At 51.9% G+C, this 24,141-nt stretch overlaps 5 protein-coding genes across 5 annotated transcripts; 2 read left to right on the top strand and 3 right to left on the bottom strand.

Annotated features, from left to right (window-relative positions):
• Positions 1–2,101: 2,101 nt before the first annotated feature.
• Positions 2,102–3,025, top strand: Z520_11089 (uncharacterized protein; the record flags this gene model as incomplete). The annotated part of the gene is made up of 6 exons (XM_016781579.1): positions 2,102–2,106; positions 2,243–2,606; positions 2,660–2,707; positions 2,758–2,790; positions 2,845–2,928; positions 2,984–3,025. 6 exons carry the CDS (start codon positions 2,102–2,104, stop codon positions 3,023–3,025), a joined length of 576 nt encoding a protein of 191 aa, XP_016627357.1.
• Positions 3,026–5,773: 2,748 nt separating this feature from the next.
• On the bottom strand, positions 5,774–7,652 carry Z520_11088 (uncharacterized protein; the record flags this gene model as incomplete). Its single annotated transcript, XM_016781578.1, has 2 exons — positions 5,774–5,836; positions 5,898–7,652. The coding sequence occupies 2 exons, from the start codon at positions 7,650–7,652 to the stop codon at positions 5,774–5,776; spliced, it is 1,818 nt and encodes a 605-aa protein (XP_016627356.1).
• A 1,415-nt stretch (positions 7,653–9,067) lies between these two features.
• Positions 9,068–9,857, top strand: Z520_11087 (uncharacterized protein; the record flags this gene model as incomplete). Its single annotated transcript, XM_016781577.1, has 2 exons — positions 9,068–9,341; positions 9,400–9,857. 2 exons carry the CDS (start codon positions 9,068–9,070, stop codon positions 9,855–9,857), a joined length of 732 nt encoding a protein of 243 aa, XP_016627355.1.
• A 6,407-nt stretch (positions 9,858–16,264) lies between these two features.
• Positions 16,265–19,264, bottom strand: Z520_11086 (uncharacterized protein; the record flags this gene model as incomplete). The annotated part of the gene is made up of 2 exons (XM_016781576.1): positions 16,265–17,670; positions 17,725–19,264. The coding sequence occupies 2 exons, from the start codon at positions 19,262–19,264 to the stop codon at positions 16,265–16,267; spliced, it is 2,946 nt and encodes a 981-aa protein (XP_016627354.1).
• Positions 19,265–20,018: 754 nt separating this feature from the next.
• Z520_11085 (uncharacterized protein) lies at positions 20,019–22,646 on the bottom strand (the record flags this gene model as incomplete). The annotated part of the gene is made up of 1 exon (XM_016781575.1): positions 20,019–22,646. One exon carries the CDS (start codon positions 22,644–22,646, stop codon positions 20,019–20,021), a length of 2,628 nt encoding a protein of 875 aa, XP_016627353.1.
• Positions 22,647–24,141: the final 1,495 nt, after the last annotated feature.

Here is a 24,141-nt window from a genome sequence, read left to right as displayed (position 1 = left end):
TTCAAGTTGGTCATGACGATGATGCTGGTGCTGGCAACTGCGGAGGGTGGAGGTGCAGTGCCAGTGAGTACCGAGTAAGTCCATCCTTAGCTCGTGGACCAAGCACCACCGAGTTGATTTCTAACCCCGTTGAAGCATCTGAACATCAGAACATCGTGACCTTTCCCCCTCTCGATTTCCTTTGGCTCTCTTGCGTTTGGTCTGATGGTGTTTGCGTCCCCTTTGCTCCTCCGGCAGACTATCCCTGTCCGCTCCTCACGGCTTCGGTCAATGGTGCATTGCATACCCTCCATTTTAAAGGGCTTGCATTGCTCGCGCTGCCACAGATCAGCTAAACTGTTGTCGGTTACTCGGTGGAACATGCCATCCAATCCCTCTCGTCCCTTGAGTTCTCCGGGGTCACTTTGGTCACTGTGGTCACTTTTTGGTTCAACTTCTGGTCAGCTCGTCCTAGTTCTACCCCGCAATAACGGCCATGTCTTCGTCATGCCAGAGCTTCTCTTCCCGCCAGCGGTGACCGTTACTTCGGTCCAAAGTCTTGTAAAGTACCTCGTCTCTTCCATTCCCCTCCTTTCCCATGCCCATCGTCACCCGCGGCAGTACATGGTCACCAGGTATCGTGTCGTCGCGTCCTCCCTGCCCTGGTCACCACTCACCGAAACCTCTCCAAGTCCTGCTTCGTACTTTCCTTCGTTGCTAGGACTATTGGGAAGAGACCCCATGCACACCAATAGTGACGTGGAGAGTTCTCCCTCCTCTGCCCTCTACCAACTTGTTCACCATCATCTGACCCACTGCAGCTTGGATGCACCCAGTCAGCCTCATCGACGCAATGTCGCTAAGTATCTCGACTGTCTTTGTTTGCACTCATGCAACCTGTAACCCCGTATCGCGCCCCGGCGGCGTTCTTTGATTCCCTCCCTCGTACCTCGCCACCCCTCCCTTCCCTCTGCTTTTCCTCTTTGGTCTCTCTTGGTCTCCTCCGCTCGCTGATCCCGGCACATCGAACAAGCCTCGTGTCTCCACCTCCACCTCGTTCACCACCTCGACCAACCCCCGGTCATGCAAGCGCTGCCACTACGGTCATGCCATGTGCCTTGACACGCCCTCATTTGATGCTTCCCAACGCCTCACGAGACCATTGACAACATTGAGTACTCTACAGACGCTCATTTGATCGAGAAGCCCAGACCTAACGTCGACGTAAAAACAAAAAAGTGACTGGTTTACTTTTCTTCTGGTCCATCCATTGCCTCCTCCCTGGTTCTCCCTTGCAGAACCCCCCGCTCTTCCTTAACCTCTTCCGCTCTAATGAACTTGTACTGCTTGTGCAGTTCATGTCAACCCTGTTTTCCTGCTTCCCTCTGTGTCGTCGGTTTTGCTGTCCCATGTACATAAACGATTCCCTGCTATTTCCGGTTGTTGCAGCCACTGTCTACCCCATCCCTGATCCATCCCCTCCTCCAGGCTGTGAAATCTAGAGAAGTCTTGTTACCACTCCTCTAGCGGCGGAGCTACCAAGCATCTGGAGGACAGTGGTACATACGATCGACGCTCCTTCCAATTCTTCTTCCCCTTGGTCACTGTGCTCAAGCTTGGTGCAAGCAAAACTGGAACTAGGAAGAAAAAGTCGACTCTCAACGACGAGCAAAGGGGAGACAAATCAGATAAAGAAGAGGTAATCCTTTCTCAAAACCTGCACCGCTGTCGTACCGCCTCTTTGCGACTGTCCCGCTCTTTCTTCCCTCCTGCGTTGGATTTTGCCGACCTGATTGGCCTCAGTTTGCCTTGTTGCACTTCCCCCCCGATCAGTGGTCACACCTCCTTCCCGCCCTTTCACTCTGTTCCCAGTCTCAACCACGCTGGCGCCTGTCTAAAAGCACCGTGTAAGCTTAGCTCCTGCATCCTCGCAGCTTCCGCTACTGTGTGACGTTTGTTGTCTTTGATCCAAATACGACTTGCCTACCTCTCCTAGCAGCTGGTGCCTCGCGTGGCGGGCCTTGACTTCAAGGGACCTTCCTGGCCCAGAACAAGACTCGATGATGCCGACAGCAACTTCGATTGAAATTCGTTTCTACTAAGCAGATACACTTTCGTCACCATGTCGTAAGTTCTCTTGTCCCGAGTGGTACATTGGAAATTGCACTAAAGGGCTTTGCTCCAGCCTGGACGGCTACTGTTTCGGACTTCATTTCTGTGCCTTGACCTCGTCGGTTCGAGTCTGACCTCCCCATCGTATCAGATCGCCTCCTCCAGCTAAAAAGCAAAAGCAATTCGCCTCCACCACGTCTCCTCACACCAATAGAGAGGTACCAGCGCCTCAGGCGCCGCTGGCACCCAAACCCAATGCCGAACTGCTTCACCCACCGGCTTCGCCGCCAAATCCACGCAAGCGACGGGCATCACACAGTCCCAAGCTGAATACGCTTCCTCCAGGCACGGCTTTGCCCTCAGATTCCGCACCGCCAAATGCTCAAATGGCGGCTTCACCGGCGGACGAGACGGGCAAAAAGCGCGGGCGGACCAACACGCCGTGGACTCCCCAGGAAGAACAGCGATTGAAGCAAATGCGTGATGCCGGGCACAGCTGGAATGAGATCGCAAAGGTATCCCTCCGATTGACCTCCACCTGGGATTCTCTTTTGCTGACCCACAGTAGGCTTTCCCTGCACGAACCGAAGGCAGCGTGAAGAAGCACTGGTACAAGGTAAAGCGTGGGTCAAGACTGGTTGACTCGTTGCTGACAGAATGCTTCAGGATATGCACTATGCCGAGTTTGCTGAAGACGAGGTACTTATACGTGAAAGCGATTCGACTTCCTTGATCTAATTTGAATGCCTACAGTCGGCAGCACTTCGCGAAGCTATCAAAGAATACGAAGCCAATAAGTGGAAAGCAATCGGGCAGAAGCTCGGCAAGCCAGCCAAAGTTAGTATCTGATCATGGTCCAACTCATCCCCCAGCTCATGATAATCTATTCTAGGCATGCGAACAATACGCAAAGGAGCATTTCAAGAATGGTTGATGCACATCTCTACTGTATACATCGAGCTGAAGCGCTGGCGTTGGAAGGTATTCGGACGATCTGAGTCCTACTGCGTTTGCTGGGTTGCCAGGGCTGCCTTGGGTCGAAGGTGTTAATGGGAAGGCTTGTCGCGGCCGGAAGAACAGACACAGACTGTATGGCCACATCGGTGGCAAAATCGCGGTGGCGCTGGGATAGAGCCTCGAGGGACAGAGACGACTGGGTCAGGGTACCACTTCGTCAATGAAAGCTAAAAGAAACGTCAACCGTGATGTGCCGTGCTTCCGCCCGAGGATTGCGACCTAAAAGTGGCTTCGAGGGTTGGGGTTTCTCATGCGTCCTGGAGAATCTGTCAACCATGCAGATGCCAATCACGAGGCCGTTTCCGAGCTTTGTGTCGCGTGGGGTCTCTAACCACCCTGACCGCCAGAGAAACATGGACGAGAGACAGAAATTCGCTATTCCATATCTACAGAGGATTAAGGATAGATTAGAGGGGCTGAGGGCAGGGCGTTGCTCACAAGGAGCTCAAGGACGGCATAACAAATGGTCAAATGAAGTCGGACGTGCGCGGAGACCTGGAAGAATATTTCTCCGGTGCCGGCCCTCCCAACACCTTGAAGTCTCATGCGCTTCAAAATCAGAGTTGTTTCTGCTTCCCCCTTGCTACTTGCTTCACCCTCAGTTCCTTTACCAAAGAATCTGAGTTCTGGCTCGCCTTACCTCCGTAGTGATGAAACTCTGGTTTCTCCAGTGGACCCGAAGTTCTACCTCCCACTGCTGTGCTGCTCATTTACGGCCTCCCGTCACAACTCTCTGTTGCACAGCAGGACGGCTGTCGTTTGGACAAGGACTGAACTGGCCGGCTCCACCGCCTGTTCTCGCCATCTGCCCCGGGCGCAATAGGCATTTCCACATCCTCCGGTCTCATTTATGACCTTTCCCGACTCTGAGTTGCCAATGAGGGCCGGCATGGCCCGTGGCTGGGCTCCCTCCCGAAGAGGGACCGCCCCCAGTGCATGAACACCTGTTCGTCCGCCTTCCCCATCAGCCCCACGGGCGAGGTTGGGCATTTGCATCATTCCTGCATCCAATCTTACCGAATCACGACCCTCGGCATCAGTGGATGTAACCCGTCTTGGCTTTCGTCCTTACTCGCGAAATCCGGTTTCCTGCATCCCGCTGTTTGTCGACTGTGGATGTCGGGCTTTCTGTCTCTGCGGCTCTCTCCCACTCTTCCCTGTGGACTCCTGATGAGTGCAGCACCTGCAACACAGCGCTGACTGCCTCGACGTTGAAAAGTCACGAGCCCGACATGCCGTCTCTGCGAGTGTGTTCTCCCACGCTGACCACGACAGGAAACCCTCATTGTTGACTCCTTCACCGCTCGTGACTCCCCCCAAGCGCCTTCTCCGACTTCGTCGGCTCTTGTTCGGCATTGCTGAAGTACAGCATCCAGACCCAAGCCATACGAGGACTGGAGGACTGGAGGACTGGAGGACTGTCAAGAGCACCGGCGCGACTAGGGTATGCAGGTCTTCAGACGGTCTGTTCTGAAGGTCTCGGCTAGTCTACCCCATGACATCTAGTATCCTGCCCTATCTGTAAGCCGAATATTGGGTGCCTCGGTCCCTCTCATTGCTGGAATGGTCATTGGCGGTTCCAAATAGCCTGAAGCTCGATCTGCACTCACGCTCGGCCTTGTCGACAAGGTTCAGGGCATGGTGCGTGACTTTGGTGATCTCGGCAAGATCCTGATGATCCCGCTGAACCTCGTCGTCCAGTCAAATTGGTCTCGGGGCTCCGTCGACAGAAAATGCAGGTCCAAAGGCTTCCGAGTCATCCTGGTTCGTACTCCAGTGCACCCAATCAATCAGATCCAGTGCGGGCCGACCGGAAGCCAGCAACTTCGGAACCTTTTTCCTCTTCATCTTGTGGGAAATTAGGGAAGCTTCGAATCTGGGTGCATTCTGTGCTGTGTATCACAGCCTCATTTTCAAGGCGCTGCAGCCACTCTCCTTCCTTGGGTCGGTCTAGATCGCAGCAGCGCGCTTTGCTGAACCCCTTTATCTGTGCCCCTGAATCTTATCGCTTCGAGAGGAATCGGGAAAAAGAATTCTCCTGGAAACAAAGACCACAGCTGTTTACGGACTGGATACCCCGTGGACCGCGCAGAGGTAAGTTTCAATGCCTCATCACCAAACTCTAAGGCTTTTCGTTTGTCGCATCGGAAAGTTGGCTAGAAACGACACCAGGCTGCTTTCAGTATCTCCTCCCCTACTGCGGCGTCCATGTCAAGACCTCTTTGTACTGCAAGAAGTACAAGTCCGAGGCTCAGATAAATTTGTCTATTACTTAAGGTCTCGTTATCCTTCCATATTCGTCTCAAAGCGGGTCCTAATTACATGCACCAGACCCGCTTTACGTACACGCTTCCCATGATGACTGATCAGGATAACGAAAGATCGTACTAACATCTTCGAACCACTCCCCCATCGGTTTGAAGAGCATTCGAGTACAATGCTATCTTGTGTATGCTACGGGGAATACCAGGTGTCCTCTCACAAAGAGGTTTTACAGCGGCGTCCTCTATGCTGACCTATTCAAACAGATGACGGGTGCTGGCCTATGAAGCCACCAAAGGTGGAAGATTTCTACACCGAACGGGTCCTCTTCCTAATGGTCTCAAGCGAGCAACTACCGCAGCGATGGCACCGACCGGCTCATAATTTACTTCCCAGGCTTTTCTTATTGAGGCGGCGATGATAAGCATCTCTCATCTCTCTTCGCAACATCTTCCCAGACGGTGTCCTAGGGATCTAGAGGGTTGTCGGTCAGCAACAACACAAGGATAGCGCAATTTTCGACTTACTGAGTCGACTATTTCGGTTCCTCCTGCGAGATGTTTGTGCTTACTCAAGCGGTGCCCAACATGCTCGTTCAACTTCTTGATCACTGTTGCCACACTCTGTTTCTTGCCTTCGGCGCTTAGCACCACCCACGCTCTCGGAAACAAGCTTCCGTCGCCTCGACCGTTATTGACTCCAGCAACACATGCATCCGTCACAAGCTTCTCTGGATGATCAAGCAGGGTATCTTCCACTTCGGTTGCAGCTACCTGTAAACCTTTTACCTTGATCATCTCCTTCAGACGATCTAGGTAATGAATTCGATCTTCAGCGTCACGCATGACAAGGTCTCCCGTCCTCAACCAGCCGGGCTCCGCGAACAGGTCGGCAGTGGCTTTCGGGTCCCGAAAGTACCCCATGCAGACGACATTCCCTCTTGCCCACAGTTCGCCCTTGGTACCCTTCGGCACATCTTCGAGAGTGTCCGGGTCAACAACTCGGCCTTCCATGCCTGGGAGGAGGTACCCGATTGTACCGGGCTCGGATGCCTTCAAGCCGAAGATGCCTGCTACAGGGGGTGATGCAATGGACGCGGCTTCGGACAGGCCATACCCCGAGGGAATGGGCGTTTTAACAGGCAATTTTTGAGCAAGCTGATATGCGACGTCCGGCGGGAGATACGCTGCGCCACTGGTGCAGCTGACAATCGACGACAGGTCGTATTTTTCAGTCAGGGGAGACTGAGCAAGCTGCCTCACAATCGGCGGGACTAGAGGCAGGACTGTGATCCTGTACTTCTCAATGGATTTCAGGGCGAGTTCGATGTTCCATTTCGACATAATGACGTTGGTAGCCGGAGCAAGATTAACCCGCAAAATCCACATGATCATGCCGTAAGAATGGTATGCCGGCACAATTCCAAGGAGTGTTTGGTGTGTGAGTGGTTCGACCCGGTTGAACAATGCAGTCAGCGTCCCCGCTGTGATCCCTTGTAAGCCGCTGTGGACCGCATTCTTGTGAGAGATCATCATGGCCTTTGGCAGACCGGATGTGCCCGACGACTGAAACAGATAACACAATTTATCGCCGCCAACGAGTTTTCTTTTGCGCTCTTGCATCTGCAGGCCACGTCGCACGAAAGACTCTACGGTTGGATAACCCTCGACGAAATCCAAGGAATCATCATCTGCCAGCACCACAATCTTCCCTGGATCAAGCACAAGTCGGAGCTTGTCGTTGTCTGGACCAGCACCCAGCTTGATAGCTTCACGCAACACCGGTAGAAGCGTCTCATGGCACACAATAGATGTGATCTGCATCTTTCTCAAGACATGCCACAATTCGTACGGCGTGGATGCAGGGCTTATTCCGCCAAACACCAGCTCGGCACGAAAGCAAGCGTGAGCCAGCATCGAGTAGTGGATGTGGTTGCGGGAAAACAGACCCAAGATCTCTCCGTTATCTCTGTCGTCCACTGGCGATCTCGTCAATCCCAATGGGTTGGGACCATCATAACGAAATGCCCGTGCTAATGCGCATACTCTATCGTAAAATTGATGGAGCGTGACCCTCCGATCAGTTGCAGCATCGATGAAGAGATCATAGTCTGCAGGTAAAGGCCGACCAGGCGGGAAGCACAGCTCGTGGACATTCAAGTCCTTCGGGGTAGGGGGAAATGGACCGAATGGAGATCTGAAGACCTTGTCGTTGGTGGGTTGGTATTTGCCATGTACATCAGGTGCTTCCGGATGGACGAACCTGGCCCAATGTGGCTCCATTTCCCAGGCAACAACTTCTCCTGGTCAGTCGATTTGCACGGACATGGAAGTATCGACACAAGACTGGCCTCTCTTATCCTCTACTACTGTCCGTCACAAATGAGGGGAGCCGTCGGTTACCATTTTGGAAATACCGGGACTACCTCGGTTGCTCCTTGACGCCCTCGTTGACTGCCCGTCAAACAGACCGAAACTCAGTCTCCAAGACTTTCCAGTTGCTGGGGGCAACGTTCTGGATAACTGAACATGGTGAACAACACTGCGGATGCAAAAGGCAGAAATGAGCAACGTTTACTAAGTATGGCTTGTGAATATGGCCACAGTGTCCACCATAATGAAGGTCTCATTGCGACATGCTCTCTGACGCCTCGAGCCATACGCCAAGCCCATTTGCGCAAACGTTAGTGTGAGTTGGGAACAGAAGGCTGGATTGATATGTCGATCAAGCCTATCTAAACCCTCTGAAGTTGGACCACTTTCCTGATTAGCATCACGGAGTGCTCGGAAGGTGACAAGTCGAGGTCCCATGCGGGAATGTTCTTGTCGCCGCCCTAGATAAGGGCTTTTATTGGAGACTATTTGATGTGTACGCTTCCCCCCTTCTCCAATCAATTGCGATTGGAGCGAAGAATCGGGGGTACTTCGAGCCTTCGTGCCTGTGCGCCCTGGAGCAGAAACAGATATAACCCCAGATTTCGGATGATTACGCTCCCCTGCGCACGAGACGAGTTCCAGCCCAATCTTCCCGACGGTTGGAAATGCCTAGGATTTGGTGAGGTCAAGGACGGCGCTGTTGTTCGAGCCCAAGGGCCAAAATTTCATGAGTACGACCAAGTTTCGTCAATACCATCTAATACACTTTCTTTGATACGTCGCTGAGAGATGAAGTCATTCAACACTAGAGCCAGCGCCTCCGCGGGCATTCGCCAGTAAATTCGGGTGCCTGATATGAGTGGCTGGTTTTTACCAACGATTACTGATCTCGTACACCGCAATACCGAGTTTCAAGCCTACTTCGCATTATCCTGCGGAGCCCGCCTCTAATTGAGCAGAAGCGCATTTCAATGGCAGGGCGTCTTCCAGCTTTGAAGGGCCCAAAGGAGAGTAGCTTGGTGATTTAATTGCGGCTGTTTTAGATGACAGCTCAAACAGCGATCGATATACCTGTACGAGGTAAGCCTGGCCACACCAATCAGCAGCCATGTCCGACAGACGTCTGCGTTCACAGAATCAAAGGGTCACCAAGTCTCTCTAGCCACTTTTGCAGACAGCAATACCGTCAGCAGATTTCTACCTGTTTCCAGAGACCTTGAAAGATATGGTTGATTCGAAGAATCCTCTGCTCGTCAGCATCTTCCTATATCAACCTGAGTCGACATAGTAACCCTTCTGTCGAGACTGCCAAAGAAAAGATCATGTCAATACCAAAGCAGAGCCCGACACAGTCTTCAAGGCATTCACAGCCCTCGACGACGACCGCTCCTGGGCTTGTCCCAAGCTCTCCTCAGGATCATGGTGCTCTGAGTCAAGAGGACATAGACAGTCTCTTCAGCTTTGATGTCTTTTCCCAGCAGGACAATCTGGAGGAATGGTTTCGTCAGGTCTCGACGGAGGAAATGTGGCAGCACGATCACGAAGCATTCGATGAATTCTGGGGCGACTCGGGCGCAGGGACTGATCAACCTCAAGGTGCCTCCTCTCCTATATCGATCTTTTAGTCATATCAGCTATTAACCTCCGAGGAAAGGGTCAACTACAACAACCTACCAGACCACCCACGAGCTGCTATACGGTTCGCGGCTTGAAGAAGATGACGGCAACGATGATGGGACCCCTGTCGGCGGTCGAGAAGAAGGGGTCACTCACTGCAGTCAGAAAGACCGCCAGCGAGACGAAGCGTCAGCCGACAACAAGGACAATATCACTACGACTGGTGCCCATTCGTCGACAAAGACAGACTCCCCTTCCCCGAGCGACGCCGAACAGAAACGCAAAATGCAGAACCGACAGGCCCAACGCGCCTTCCGGGAACGTAGAGTCAAATACGTGCATGACCTGGAGAACAAAGTCAAGGACCTGTTGCTGTATGCCGAGTCGTTGAAACATGAAAACCAGATGTTGAGGGCCCGGGGGCAGTGGCTGAGCGGCCAGCTGAAGAGCTTCTACCGGCAACGGCAAGCTTCTTCAAGGCGCAGTCCGTCCTGAGAAGCGGGGGTTTGGATTTCTTTGGTGTTTGAGTTTGTACGGGGCCATCTCGAGACAGCATGTGCGTGTGTGTGAGCGTTGTGGGTTTTCTTTTCTTTTGTTTTTTGGGGGTCAAGGCGGAGCTTTACTATATAGATCAACGTCGGGGGACAATCGCAATCGTTTATAGAGCCTTTTGTACGTATCTGGAACTATTCAGATTATACTTTTGTCATTGTTTGAAAACAAGGCCAAGGTCCGCAGAGCTCTGCTACTACTACTCTACTACTCGGTAAAGCTAGTAGGGATCCGCCTGCACGTAACTGTACTATTTTTCCAATGAGCCAGCGAGCTAGCTATTGGTCACCCATGCTTTGCAACGACGAAGAAGAGCGAGAGAGAGAGAAAGAGAGAGAGAGTGTGTGTGTGTGCGTGTGTGTTTGTGTGTGTATGGGCAAAGGCAATTACATTTTCTTACTCAAATTTCCCCCCATCGGGCTTTTGGACAGGGAGATCATCCTCCTCCTCCTCCTCCCTAGGTACCTAGCTAGGCAGGTAGACTGGGCTCGGGTGCTAGTAGTGGCTTGAAACCCACCCGTGGTGCAATCTTCCCTTGGGAAGGATTTGACAAACCATGACACACACACACTCGCTCTGTCTCAATTCATCTGCTCTATCAGGCATTCTTTGGGGAAGCATCCACCATATCTCGCGGGGAAACGGAACTGCAAATGATCTGTTTCTCTCAGGGGGTGATTAGACAGTCTTTATCAGCTGAGCGGGCGTGGGCTTGTCTCGAGGACATTGTCTTTTTCAGCTCCCGATTGAGTAACGTCCACTTCCCTCCCAAGCATCCGTTTACTGCTGTTGAGTCATGATTATTTGGGTTGAACTCCTCTAGACCTAGTCAGTAGTCAGCATTTACTTTTCTCCTCTGTCTTCCCACTCTGACAAAATCTGCTATTGTGCGCCCTAGTATGTTTTCTAGGCGAAAACGAACCTGACTGACTAAAACGTCCCTCCCCTGCACGCCTGATACCTCTTTTTCCATCTCCTTCCCCCCTTTTTTATTCGACATGGCACCCTTTTCCAGCCTTAGTCATTTTCACAATAGCATCAAGAACTGTGATTCGTCGACGGAGCCGGCAGGCCGGGGAATACCCCCTGAGGCCCGGTGTGAAGCGCCGTTCAGATAGTGACCCACGGTCCTGAATTTTTGAAAACCTCCTCTCGTGAAGTACAGCAAGCCGGTATCCTTACTTATTCTGGCCTGCTCCATACAAAGTCAGCAAAACAAGCAAGTGCTCTCGGCTTTGTTTTCCACTTATGACCCCCCAGGATCCTGAGCCCGAAAAGAAAGGATTTTGAGCGCGTCATCTCGCTACTGGGACGAGCAGTTGCCATTCAGCAGCAGCCATGGCAACTTTGCATGCCCCAACCCCGACGTCCCAGGGTTGACATTGATGGTAGCGGCATCCGGGGAAAAAATTAGTCGATTCGATCAAAAGAGTGAAAGAGCTGAATGCCCGCTCTTTTGAAAACGAGGAAACTCACTTGACCTAGCAATCTTTAGGGACACTGCAAATTAAACAAGTTAGGGTTCTGATTCGTTCGAAAGAGTCAAGAACACATCCTGATTGGTTGGGGCAAGGCTGCTGTTGGTGGTGGTGGCGGAAGCCATATCTCGCGCCTGATTGCTTCCTTTTGGCTCACATAGTCGGGAAATAGGTCGAATATAGGAGAAATAGATTTGCGCGCTGTATCACGACTCACCTGCGAATGCTGGGCAAGATATGTCAGGAACAGAAAGAAAATGGTCACAAGACACCAAGCCTCTGGGAGGAGCCTCACGATATGGCGGTCCAAAGAGCTTTCTCCCTCGAACGCGCAATTGAGAAAAAGGGTTTCAAGTATTCTGCTCCTCTCTGGTCATTGAGGCAGGGCAAGGCTGCCAGAGTTCAGGGGTTGCTGGGGAACAGGCAGTGCGTGAGAAACCATAGTACTAACGCCGGGCAGATTCTCGGGAATCTTACCCACCGGCCTCAGTTGATTTGGTCCTCATGTTGATATTATTATGAGTTGGTGGTCCCCAGCTTGGATCCAATCATCCTGCTTTTGACAATGGCCGTTGACCTGGTTCTTTCCCGCCGCTTTTTGATTCCCCACTCAGAGACCACCTCGGTACCTACTGTGCTTCGGCATCCACCAATACCCACCGGTTGCCGCTTTTCATCCATTTCCGCCTTAACCTGAGTAGTAAAGAGCCCAGCCTCGCCGGCCACTGATTGGCCTTTAAGGTCCTCACTTTGACATCTGCGTGACAACGGCTGAGGAGCAGCCAAACATGTATCGACTACAGGGTGTCGGCATGGACGCCGCAGAGAACAGTAGCCCAGGTTGGCTGTTTGCTGCATACCTTGGAGTATTAGTAGTAGTACTTGGAGCTTCTGGGAGTCCTTCTTTCCCACGTATATGTGGTTAGGTGGCTTTGGTACCCTCCCTCAGAAAAGGGCAGCAGCTCAATCAAAGCAAACTGCAAAGGCGACTCTGAGCGCGAAGTATCCTGGCGATGCGGCATTCTACACCATCGCCTTCAGCATTGAAGTGCCCAGCGATGTCAAAGGAGAACCTTCTGTGGCCGGGATCACCTTTGGAAATTTGAAACCGGTGTTATGGAGGTGCCATTGAGTCAACAGGGCCAAAGACTGAGAGCGACGTAGTCTTCAACCACGCTCGATCCAATTGTCCGATATACCGTATCTTTTGATCGTGGTCGTCGTAAAAGCTTGGACTGTGCTGTTTTCACTGAGCCTTTCACGCAGTTTGGATAGCCGGGATAGTCCACGTTGGCGAACGCCAAAATCTGTCCTGTGAGATAATGACACACGCACTGGCAACATGCCCATCTCCTGCACGGTAATATCACGTCCTAGATTGAAAATGGTCGGTGTGGACCACTACGCGCTGGCGTGCGCGTCAGGGTAGTCGATTGCTGGTCAGTACCGGGGTATCCTTAAGGTCCTCACTTTTTGATCCCCTGCCGCTTTCCTTTGCAGGAATACTTGCAGCTATATGTACAAATGATGCTGCACCTGGGTGCTTTTGTTGTCGTTTGTTTCTTTCTCTCTCTCTTTTTCTCGCTTGTTATGTTTCGACTTCCGCTTCTTTTTCCTCCTGGGTGACACGGTAGTGAGATCTGTCATAATGTCTCGGGCTCTGGGAGTCAATGCACTCAACATCTCTGTGAAGACGCCTCCGTGAATGAGCTCAAGCAGCATTGGAACATCAAAGGGCATGATTACACCGAGTCCCTCTTCCTCTTGCATCCTTTGGCAGGCGGGCCTACTCCTCTTACCAACCTCCAATGTACCTGCCTCATTCAGGACAGATGAGCCGCTCTACCAAAGGGCCTAACATCGGCACCTTCGGGGCGTTGTTGTTTGTGTTGCCCCCGCGCCTATGACCAGGAGATAAGGACAGCCCAGAGGCACCTCAGCACTGAATACCGACCTCGTTAGCTCGGGATCAAAGTACGGGACAAGGTCATCCACGAATGCACAGACGTACCTGCTGCAACATGCCAGACTCACTATACCTACTCGAAGCGAGACGGACATTGCCCTCAACGAAGCCTTTGACACAGAGAAGAAAATACATCCCGCTGCTCCATACGTCTGAAGGTTGGGCATGAATGTCTCCCGTGCTCACCTCAACGAGTGTCTTGAATGGTGTGGTCGATTCTACTCAAAGCTTGATCAAAGAGAAGGAGAGGCTTCCGAAAAAGTCTGCACTGCTATGCAATCGGATGGCATGGATACCCAAGCAAAGATCCTCTCGATTCACTTGTATCATCTGGGGTGTTCAGCGCCGTGGCATCGTGCGACTGGCCAGGGATGCTGTGTGTGACCGCCTCACCACGTGTTGCGGCCTGATGGAGTGGTGACACAACAGACTTCACACCAAGAACTTGTCTCGTATGTCGACCGCGTGGGCTCTACTGGCTCCTACAACAGCCCCAGCTGTAAGGCCTTTGCATCACAGCGGTGTACCCCGAAGAACGTGGGATATCAACACAGTGTTGTGGGACTGCATCTACTGCTGCAGCAAAGCTTCAAAGGTGTCAAGAGGGGGACAGTTACCATGGACACATCATCGTTGGAGAGCACCAAAGGGCCGAGCGGGAGGAAGGCGCAGGCACTGGGCACCCACTGGGCATGGTTGTCCGAAGCTTATGGTGCAACAAAACAAGTGGACCACCAGCAGGTGAGCAAGAGAGTTGTTGACGAGGTAAGGAAGAAGCATGGAGCCGATGAAGAGGGCTGTGTTGCGGATCTCATGACCATGAGGGAATCTCCGTCATCAAAGGGCTCTTGTCTAAAAGGTACGCGGGATGCAAGTTTAAAACCCTAGACCGTGCATTTCTGATGGTTGCTATCTAGGGCTGCTATTTCCATAACGAGAGGTGACATCCCCAGAATCCTTCGACGTTGCGCTGATCTCTGCCCACCGCTCGAGAGATGACCTTGACAATGCAGCGACTCGAATCCTTCTCCAGCCCGCCCGTGACATCAAGGGCTATGAAAGCATCGGATAAAAAGATTTAATGCTTGACAGCAACATCAGTACCCAAGTGGTTTGAAGAGAAGAAAGAGACATACGGTGCAGCAAGTGCAGCCCTTGCATTCGCCGGAGCCGTGTCCGCAAGTACCGCAGTGTGGTTCCATTGTGAGTGATGGTTCGAAAGTCTTTTGACTTGCTGTGATTTGATGAGGTGTTTGTTGTGTTGTTGTCTTTCGATCGAAGTATGGTTGAGGAGCTGTGGTAAGAAAAGAAAAGATCAAGAGCCCAGAGGTAAGCGAAAAGAGTGCTGCTCTTTATACCTTTCAGCTGCCTATGTTTTCCCGAGCCAGAGTTCGAACAAGGAGATTCCCACCGTAGACCAACCACCATATCCCACGCAAAAAGCAAAGTAACACAGACGACAGCTCAAGAGCATGTCCAAAGTTTTGGATGTCTGATTGGTGCCCTCTGCTTATCGGTTACGTACTTTCATGGTGTGAAAGGGGGCCGCAGCCGTCCTGCCGCCTGGCGAGTTCCGTGTGACCAAATAAACGATCATCTGCATGGGCACGAGTCTCTGCTGAATTGGAGTGGCCCCTCTCGTTTGGATCACGCGGGATGGTACGCAGATTGGTGGCAGAGAGGGGGCGGTCAAGAAAGATCTCCACGGCTCGGACCCTCGTCTTGACAAGAGAGTGGTTAGAAACTGGACCACTTGGCTGCTGCACGGCCCTGCAGCTCAACGTAGTGAAAAAACAGGATGATCAGAATCAAGGCTTCAAGCGGAGTACTTTCGTGTGCGTGGGATGAGAGGCCGGGGGCCTCGCCTGGCTAGAAGAGGCGCGTGGGAGTGAGAGTTTTGCCAACAAATTCTCAGCCCACTCTGCAAGTGGCTCTGGCTCGGTGACCACCTGCATACTCACCTGCTCGGAAGCAAACATGCATCCAACGTGACCAGAGCAACGCAGGCCATCTTTTCGTGGAAATTCTGTCCGATCATCCGGCCCAGATGGCTGGCTGGTTGAAGACTCAGGAGTGAGACGTACAATCTCGTGCCGTTCTGCAAGAAGGACAATTGCGAGAAATCGTAGGCTGCAGAGTTGAACAATAATTAACAAAGCCGATTAAGTGGGGTTGGTGCTTTAAAGCCCCCTTCACTGCAAGAGCTCAATACTTTCGATCTATGTAGGAGGAATATTGATGGAAGGGACGTTTCAATAAAAGCAGCGTCACTTACCCACCCTTTCATAGCCTCGGACCTTTATGTAAAAGGAAAACCGTCTAGCCATCCTGGGCATAGATGAAGACTTGTCTCAAAGCGGCGGTAATTGCTTGCGCTATTGGGCACCGGAATTTCCATGGCAAATGGTTCATTGAAACTGTGATGTAGACAAAAGTTGTCTCGGCATTGCTCTGACTGCGTCGCATATGAGATGTGGTCCTTAGTTCTCGAGGCCATCGTTAGGCACTCTCCAATACCTGCTGATACTTGAGTAAGTCCCGACCCATCCCGAATACCCAATTGCCCAAGTCTATCTTGTCCTCCACCGGCAAGTCTGATCTGATGCCAATCAACGCTTCAGCGGATTAGGTGGCTTCAGGAGCAGAGCCATTGTAGTGCCAAGGTCAACAGATGCCGCTGCTGCTCGCCATCAGCGTGTTCGGCCTTTTTATAAAGATGACCAGGCATCGAATCATCGTATCAGATGTGTACCGACCTCGTAAGGGAATTATCCCTTGCTCATATCTCTTTCATACTGGCCATTTCACTGTAGTGCCGTTTATGTAGACATTCTGCAATCGGAGCAGCATTCATTTCAAGAACATCCCATCAGCTCGCTCAACGCGAGGCGACTCGCGCGATGTAATCATACCTCCGTCTGTGGTTCTGTAAAATAGTTCAATACATCCTGTGGTAGATATTCCAACCACGGTATCATATCAGCGCCGGGGAAATCAAAATTGAACTGCTGGCCTGCACTCATGTCGATATCTTGAGATTCAATCAGCATGTTGTTGAAGGTTTGGTTTTGGACGTCAGGAAATGGCTGCTGAGGACTTAGAGAAACGTTATAGCGTTGGCCTGGCTCTATATATCCAAAGGCATTTGAAGGTTGACTGAGTTGTGTGGGTCTAGGGGCAACACCGGACGGCGGAGCTGAGCCAGCAGTGTACGGAGAGTGAAGGCCGAGCAAAAGATCCGCATCAGCTGTTGACACGGGATCGTAAGGCACCGTTGGCACTCTGTCAGTTGAAGTTGAGATTTCACCCTGATAGGCTTGTCCCAATCGATCGGTCATGGTCGAATCCGCCTGGAGAGCGGACATGTTAGGGTTTTGCCACCGCGCTAGAAACTTTCTCGTAGCTGGTGGGCTTTGGGTTGTTTCATCTTGCTCCTTCGCTGGAGGAGCCACCTGTGGTGTCTTTGCAGTTTCGCCACCAGTGGGATACAGAAAGCTAAGGTTGGGGGCCAGAGAGTTGGCTGTCCCTGTCAAGGACCACCCAATAGCATTACTGAGATCCATCGAAGGTGATATCGGTCCGCTTCCTGACAATGCTTTGAGCGAGCGCAGTCTGCTGTATGCTCCTAGTGAAGCAGCGAGCGAGGTGCTTCGTCGCCAACCGGGAGTAGTAAAAGAGGGTTCAGTTGATGGCATTTCTCCATCAACGTCATCTGCAGTGAATAGCAAGGGATCCATCAAGCCTTTCGACTTTTGGTCCAGAGCGGTCAAGATATAACGGCAACCGGCCCAATAAGAATCTAAAGTCTTGAGCGCTTTGTAACACCGCTGATAATTTTGGTTTGCAGCAGTAGCAAGAAGGGTATGGCGCGCGGAGGCTGCTTTTTGTGTTCTTTCCGCCACCACGTCTTGTTTCGGCCGAGGTGTATGTCCATTTGATGGTGGAGATGTCGCTCGAGACGACGGCTGAGAGCTATGAGCGGTAGCTTCTGCCAAAAAGGCACACGCCGCAACATACATGGGTTGGCTTGTGAAGGGGTTGCCAATGAAGCTCTTGACATCGATCAGCTCAGCAAACGCCAGGATATCCGCAATTGTCTTTGCCGATGACATGGACAGTTCTCTACTGTCGGGGAACAGCTGTTGGATTCGTCCTTCGAATGAGTGCAGCAAAGTCGGCTGATGAAGCAGGACAATCAAGGTATGAAACCAGAAATGTAGTAAAATGAAGTTTGTGCCATGGCCCGCTTTGACGTAATGCTGGAAATTGGTAGCATTGAAATGAAGTCTAGGCGACAAGCGTTGATATATGCCTATCGCGGTCAGTTTACAAGGTCACTAGGCTAACAGGAGACTGGATTTCTTACCTGTCAGATCTCTCTCCATGCTTGCCAACCGCTTCAACACATCGGGCGTCACCTGACTGACTTCCTTTATGTTGTTGAGCACATCCGCAACTCGCCCATACATGTGCACAATCTTAATCATGGCAGGAAACGGATCAGGGTATCCATTAATCATTTTCTCATCGGCTCGATACGGGAAGGAGATTTCGATGTCCTTGTCTCGCAGAGTAACGGGACGACCAACGCCCGAAGAAACTGCTCTGTCCAGAAAAAAGATGGCCCAGAAGGTATCAATACGTTCCTGTTCACTGGCCCTTCTGTCGTCCAGCTGAGAACTACCCTGTTCGCGAAGATTGCGGTACAGCTTTTGTTGCTGTTCAGCTCTCCTCTGCTCCTCGGCCTTACCGTCTTGAACATGTTTGGCGGTCTTCGGGGTTGGCCCAATCCGCCCTTCGAGTTGTAAGCCCTCGAGCTTTTGAATCCCCAGGTCCTGTGCCATGCGAATGGCCGTGCCAAGGTACATCCATAAACCGCTGTCGTGATCTACACCAAACTCCTCATAAGCAAGTAGGAGACAGGCTTGAGCAACAGCCATCGTTGGGCAAGAAAATGTGTCAATCACTGCTGACATAGCCCTTTGAGCGAACGGTTGGCCCCGAAAGGCTCTCCTGACATTTCCTTCTGTGTCCAATGGAATAGAGGGGTCGTTGGATGTGGAAAGAAGCGGGTTTGCTGAGAACCGCGCCGCAACTGCGCAAACAGCATCGACCAGGATCGCATCCACTTTCTTCTCTTCCAGATCTCTCAGAAATCTGTCACGTTGAAGAAAAGGATAGTTGCAGCCAAGATGGATGAAGAATGTCTCGCAAAGATGAGTGATCAGAGGAGCGTTTTGGTCCGCATCCGTTGCGTCGTAGAAGGGTATCTCAACGGGCACTCGATCCTGGCCAACAGCAGAGTTCCCATCTAGCTGTTGTCCTGCAGCTGGAGACTCTCCCGAGGCCGAAGGCAAGCTGGATCTGTTGTCCTTGACTTGCACCACCATCTGTTTGAATCCAGGTACGATCGCAGTCGGTCCAAAATACCGAAAGTAGGGAACTCGATTTCTCGAAGATGTCACGCTGCTCGTAGTGTGGTTGCTCGAAGGACTTATCATTTCTCCAGCGTCTTCCCTAAGCATATTTTCTGTATCCTTTTCTGGCCCAGCTCGTATTTTCATCGCGACTTCGGCATCTCTGCTTTGCTTTTGAGGCGTTGAAGACCCAGAGTCGGCCTCCTCTTCGCCATCCTCCTCGAGTCTCTCGCCGTCTCTGCGGATTGGACGGTCGGTATAGCCCGAACATACATGGTTGTTGTCCGTGCAGGTTTTACACTCAGGCCGCTCACCGGAGCAACGCGTCTTCCTTTTGCGACAAGTCAGACAAGCAGCATTTATCCGCCGCCTCTTCGTGTGCGGCTGGCCGTCGGTCGAGACGAAGCGAATTTGACGAGGCGGGGGAAGAAAACCCGTAGGGGCATTTGGGGACGCAGACTGGCCAGGGTGAGCACCACTCTGGTTCATGCTTTCAAGGGAAGACACTCGCGCTCGTGGGCCAGGACGATGGCATTTTAAACGAACCGTGTCAATGGGCAAGATTCCTGGTCATTCGAGCATAAGACAGAGAGCAACGCAGCTGAGCCCAAGCACATATTCTGGCCACTGCAGTGAAAGCCTGCGACTCGGTTCCCAAAGACAAGTCGAGTGCTGGAAAATGGGCCTTGAAAAAAATGAGAGCGAGATAGTTCAAGAGGGGTTCCTCTGAGAAGCAGTGCAGGTAGTTTGGCCCACACAGTGAAGGAGTTGCATTCAGCCTTTCGCACCTGCAGGCCGGCTTGCGACAATCGTCCAGGCCTCGACCATCGGCGGTCCATCGCACTATCCGCTCGCCTAGCAAGCTCTTCTGGTACTAATAACTGTGGGAAGTTGCGGGGGACCATCTCCACTGTTTAAGCTGATCTCCCTTAGACACCTTAGGCGTGCTAGGTACTTAGTACGTATCCCATACCTAGCACTAAGTAGGTACCTAGTACGTGGTACACGGTACATGTAATACTGTCCTTTGTCCCTTGATCAGCTTCCGATCCTACTACACGACTGCAGACGACGCTCACAATCATCCCTAGTCAGCATTTACTCCAATGGATGAGGGTGCTACTGGGTTCGTAAATATACAAGGTAACTCGTCCGCTATTCATAACTTCATATTGGGCACTCCCTGCCAACCTCACTTCTTGGTTTTGATGAAAACATCCCGCATTTTTCTAAGCAGAATGCTTCATTCAACCTCGTGTCGGCGACCCCGGCCTCTCCACCCTCCTCCTACTCCATAGCAGCACACGCCGTTCTGTTCGCACCACATTCTGACCTCCGTCGGGCTTACTTCACGATCTTCACCTATCGCCTTGAAGCCCTCCGTATTCAACCATACCGTCAGCTCCTCCAGTACGATCGGATCGTACATGAGAATTTTTTCGTGCCAGGTTGGGGACACTTGATGGTTTCGGGGTATCCCATCCACAGACTGTGTGTCTGGAAGGCGATAGATGGCAGCACGAATCTGCGATAGGATGTCCGGCATGGGAGTCTGCTCAGGCGTAAGGCCTGGACCTCCACCTACAGGACCGTCCAGTCTCGATGTCAGGCTCGCGCTCTGGGCACGGGAAGATTCGTGTGCTTGCGAGGGTGTGCATCTCGATTGCGGTACTGTTGATGGAGGTGTAACGAGTCTCTGAGCTGCATGTCCAGACCGGTGCTTTAGAGGTTTCTCGTTGTTTACAACCGTTGGAGTGTCCAAGCTGTGGCCCTCTTCAATATTTGGATTAGCAGAATAATCCAGATCATCAACATCCACAATTTTCGCGTCTGAGAGCACCTTGGACACTCGTTTCCGCGAGCCCTTCCCTCCTTGTTGTGCAGAGTCATTCGATTTGGTCGCTGCCTTTTTCCTCTTCTTCGGCTCCTTGGCAGCGTTCGTGTCTCCGGTTTCGGATTTTCGTTTGGCACGAGATTTCTTGAGTTTCGGAGCTGGTCTCGTAGAGACATCATGAATTTTGCTCAGTAAGTCGGCGTGTGTCATTACATCATTCGAGGCATTTTCATCGTCATGCCTTTGTTGTATACCGTGTTTGCTTTCCCAACATCGCTCGAGAAGCTCGATCATCGCCTCCCGCTTCTTAACGGCCTTAAAGCCGTATGCAGATATCTGTTTCTTAAGCTCGTGGTCGGAAAAGCCAACATAGGACGGCATAGTTGGCTTTGCATCTGCCGCCACGCTCTTTGCTCCCGTCTGCAGATCGTCGTCCTGGCGGTGGACATCTGCTCCTTGCTGCGGCTGTTTAAGCGTGCGAGACGTATGATATAGCCTGGCTCGTGCCTGTGTAGGTGTATTGATAGATTTTGGAAGTCGAGGTTTGGCAATGTCATCGATATCGACCAGCGATTGGGCTTCTTGTGCTCTGGAAAGTGGCACTTGAAGAGGCCTTGATGGACCATTGTCCAAAGCGATTATGTCTTGTCCATTCCGACCAATAGGCTGCACAAGGACATCTTTTCCCGTAAGAGCCAGACGTACAGCAGGTGAATCAGTAAGGTCAACCGTGTCGACCTGCAGCAATGCATTATCTTCGTCTCGGCCAGCCGCACTCCACAAATTCCTTCTTTTGACGAACCGACTCGTGCCACGACAGAATTTGGGTGACACAGACTCGATCGAAACTGGCTGGGTCAATTGTGGTGAAATAGGATCAGAAGAAAAGCACTCCGAGCGTCTCAGAGCTTCCAGGGTATCCCGCGTCAACGAAGGGGATTCATCGCGAGCTAATTGACTTGCTGGACCAAAAAGAAAAGGTTGCTCTAGAGTGGTTTTCATGGCAGACGTAGGAGATTTCAATCGACTCTTGGCCGGAGCTTTCTTGGCTGGCCGTGCTTTCTTGCCTGAAGTCTTTGATTTCGTGACCTTTGAACTCCCATCAACGGCCAAGTCTGCTTCGGTGCCTGCACCCACTTGTGTTGCTGTAAGATATTCCAGGATAGGCGGTATCTTTGTTTCTTTCAGTCGGCTATCACCGTAATTCGAAGTTGCCAATCCCGTGATCGTGAGAGGCTTCTTTGTTGCAGACTTTGCCTTTACGTTCTTTCCACCTTTCCCAAGTATTTTGCAAGGTTGCGCTTTGCACGAGGAGGGTGAAGGTCTTGCCTCGGTCGTCATGACAAGGTCAATCCTTCTTCTACTCAGCCGCGTTTCGTTTGTGTCAGATGTCGCAGTTGTCTCAATGCCCGTCGTAGCAGAGGGGTTAAAGGCATAAAAGTCCATAAGATCATTTGTGAATCCAACGGCTCGATCTTCAGAATGCGGACTCTCTAAGGCGTGTGTGCTCTGCTTGACAGGTGTCCAATCCAATCGTCTCGGTATGGCTTTCTCTAATGAGATGGGGCTTGAATACCTGCTATTGCTGATACCCTGTTCATCTCCCGTGTGCTTCAACTCTGTCCCTGAAGTTTCCAGTTCCTGCGATTTGTTATGAGAGTCCCTGTGCTGTGGATTTGCCATTGGGGGAGGCGACTCGAAGTGTTTAGATCGCTCCTCCGCTAGGGTTTCTTCCTTCTTCTTCCCAAGCTCTTCGGATCGCTTTAAGGATTTCGTTCTGGATCCATCTTTTCGAGGAGACAGTAAAGGGATATTTTCTGCGCCGACCTTTGTGGCGAGCAAGGCACGTGCGCTGCCGAAGCCGCTGGTGAACCCATCTCTAATCCGTCTGCAGTCTTCAAATTGTCCGGGGTCAGCGGCTTTCGTATTCGACAAGGCGCATAGTGACCGCAACGGAGACAGAGTGTCAGCGGGAGTGGGAGAACGGGCAAATGTTCGTGGAGGGGACGAGGAAAGAATTACGACGGCGCCGGACATGGTGGGAAGGCGCTCGACGGCCCATTGGCGCAGATTAGTGACTGCCAATGCGATTCTAGAATGTGATTGAGAAGACAAAGTCAAGATATCGCTGGAGGAGACGCCAATTGTCAAGGCACCGGCATGTGTTTATTGAGGTTGAAGCTGGTGGGAAATGTCTGTCTTTGCCAAAACAAAGTGGAGGCTGATTGGGAGCTGGAGGGGCGCAATAACGGGCCCTGTCATTCGAGTTATTAGCGGTGGGTAACGCGACCGGTTCACGGTTCCACGTGAGCAAGTCCATGGGCCCATTGCCCTTCGTTACATTACTGGGGTTATTCAATTATTGGTTCGGATTGTTCGCACTTCTGGTGAATATCAACTGCGAGCACATAGCTTTGGCTAGATACAGTATGGCAAGCACTTTTGGCGGAGAGAAAAGACCCAATTTAACTCCACTGGAACGTCAACAAACTACACCGAACTCCCACTTTTGCAGGGTATCCTTGACAGCCCTATCCTGTTCAAAGTTCCCTCCCAAGACCCATTGCAGAAGGGCCCCAAGAACCCATTCCTTGAAAGTCTTGCTCGTCCGGGCCAACTGGTGGTGGTGGTGGTTCAGGAAGGGAAGTGTTCGGTGGGCTTCCTTCGGACAGATTGACGGTCAGGCTCGACCCCGACGATGCAGACGGTGGGCATTGGCCTTCAATCACAGGCAGCTCGTGCTCGGATCCATGTTGCTCGGTGACTAGCCCTGTCAGTTCCCACAGCCTCCTCCCCTTCCTCCTTCAAGAGCCCCGTGTTATACTCACAGCTTGGGATTGACTTCAGCAACCACTTGAGGATAGTACCACCAATCTGCCAGGTCAAGGACACAGCATACCTCCAAGTGGCAGTGAGGAGACAGCCAATGGCCTTGAAGATCGCCATGAATGTCATATATAATCTTGTCGGCGAAAGCCGGACCCACGAAAAAGGCATTGCTTGGTTCAAGCCCCTGGAGAGACATGCTGCTGGCGGTGGCGAGAAATTTATAGAGAGAATGATAGCCAGACGGTCGCAAGCATCATTGAACCGTTGCGGCCAAATCACCCTGATAAATCACTCACTCTGTCTTAGATAGCCTGCGTTCTGTTCACGGTCGGCAGATGCCCAAAGATGGGGCCAGGTCATCGAGCAGGGATAATGCGGATTTGGGCAGGTCAAACAAGGTCCAATTCAGAGGATATATGCAGAATTGACAAGCCCAGCCGAAGACTGCCAGCGCCTTGGTCGGTGCTCGGACGTCATGGGAGGAAATGGAGTGTGACTCGACGAATCTGTCAGGCAAACACTGCCTTATTGGTTTCTCACTGAACAGAGGTTGGATAGACAGACGGTACTAAGGATGGTAGGGGTAATGGCGCGGGTTTTGTTCATTGGCAGGGGTTGAGACTGCTCAATGCTTCAACGTACTAGGTAGCAATTGCCGCAGCAACACACGGAGAACCACAAGACCATCAAGCGCAATAGATCG

The sequence above is a fragment of the Fonsecaea multimorphosa genome (assembly GCF_000836435.1).
Source record: "Fonsecaea multimorphosa CBS 102226 unplaced genomic scaffold supercont1.35, whole genome shotgun sequence".
NCBI classification, from domain to species: domain Eukaryota; kingdom Fungi; phylum Ascomycota; class Eurotiomycetes; order Chaetothyriales; family Herpotrichiellaceae; genus Fonsecaea; species Fonsecaea multimorphosa.
Note: the sequence above shows the minus strand (reverse complement) of the source record. Positions and strands in the feature narration are given on the sequence as shown.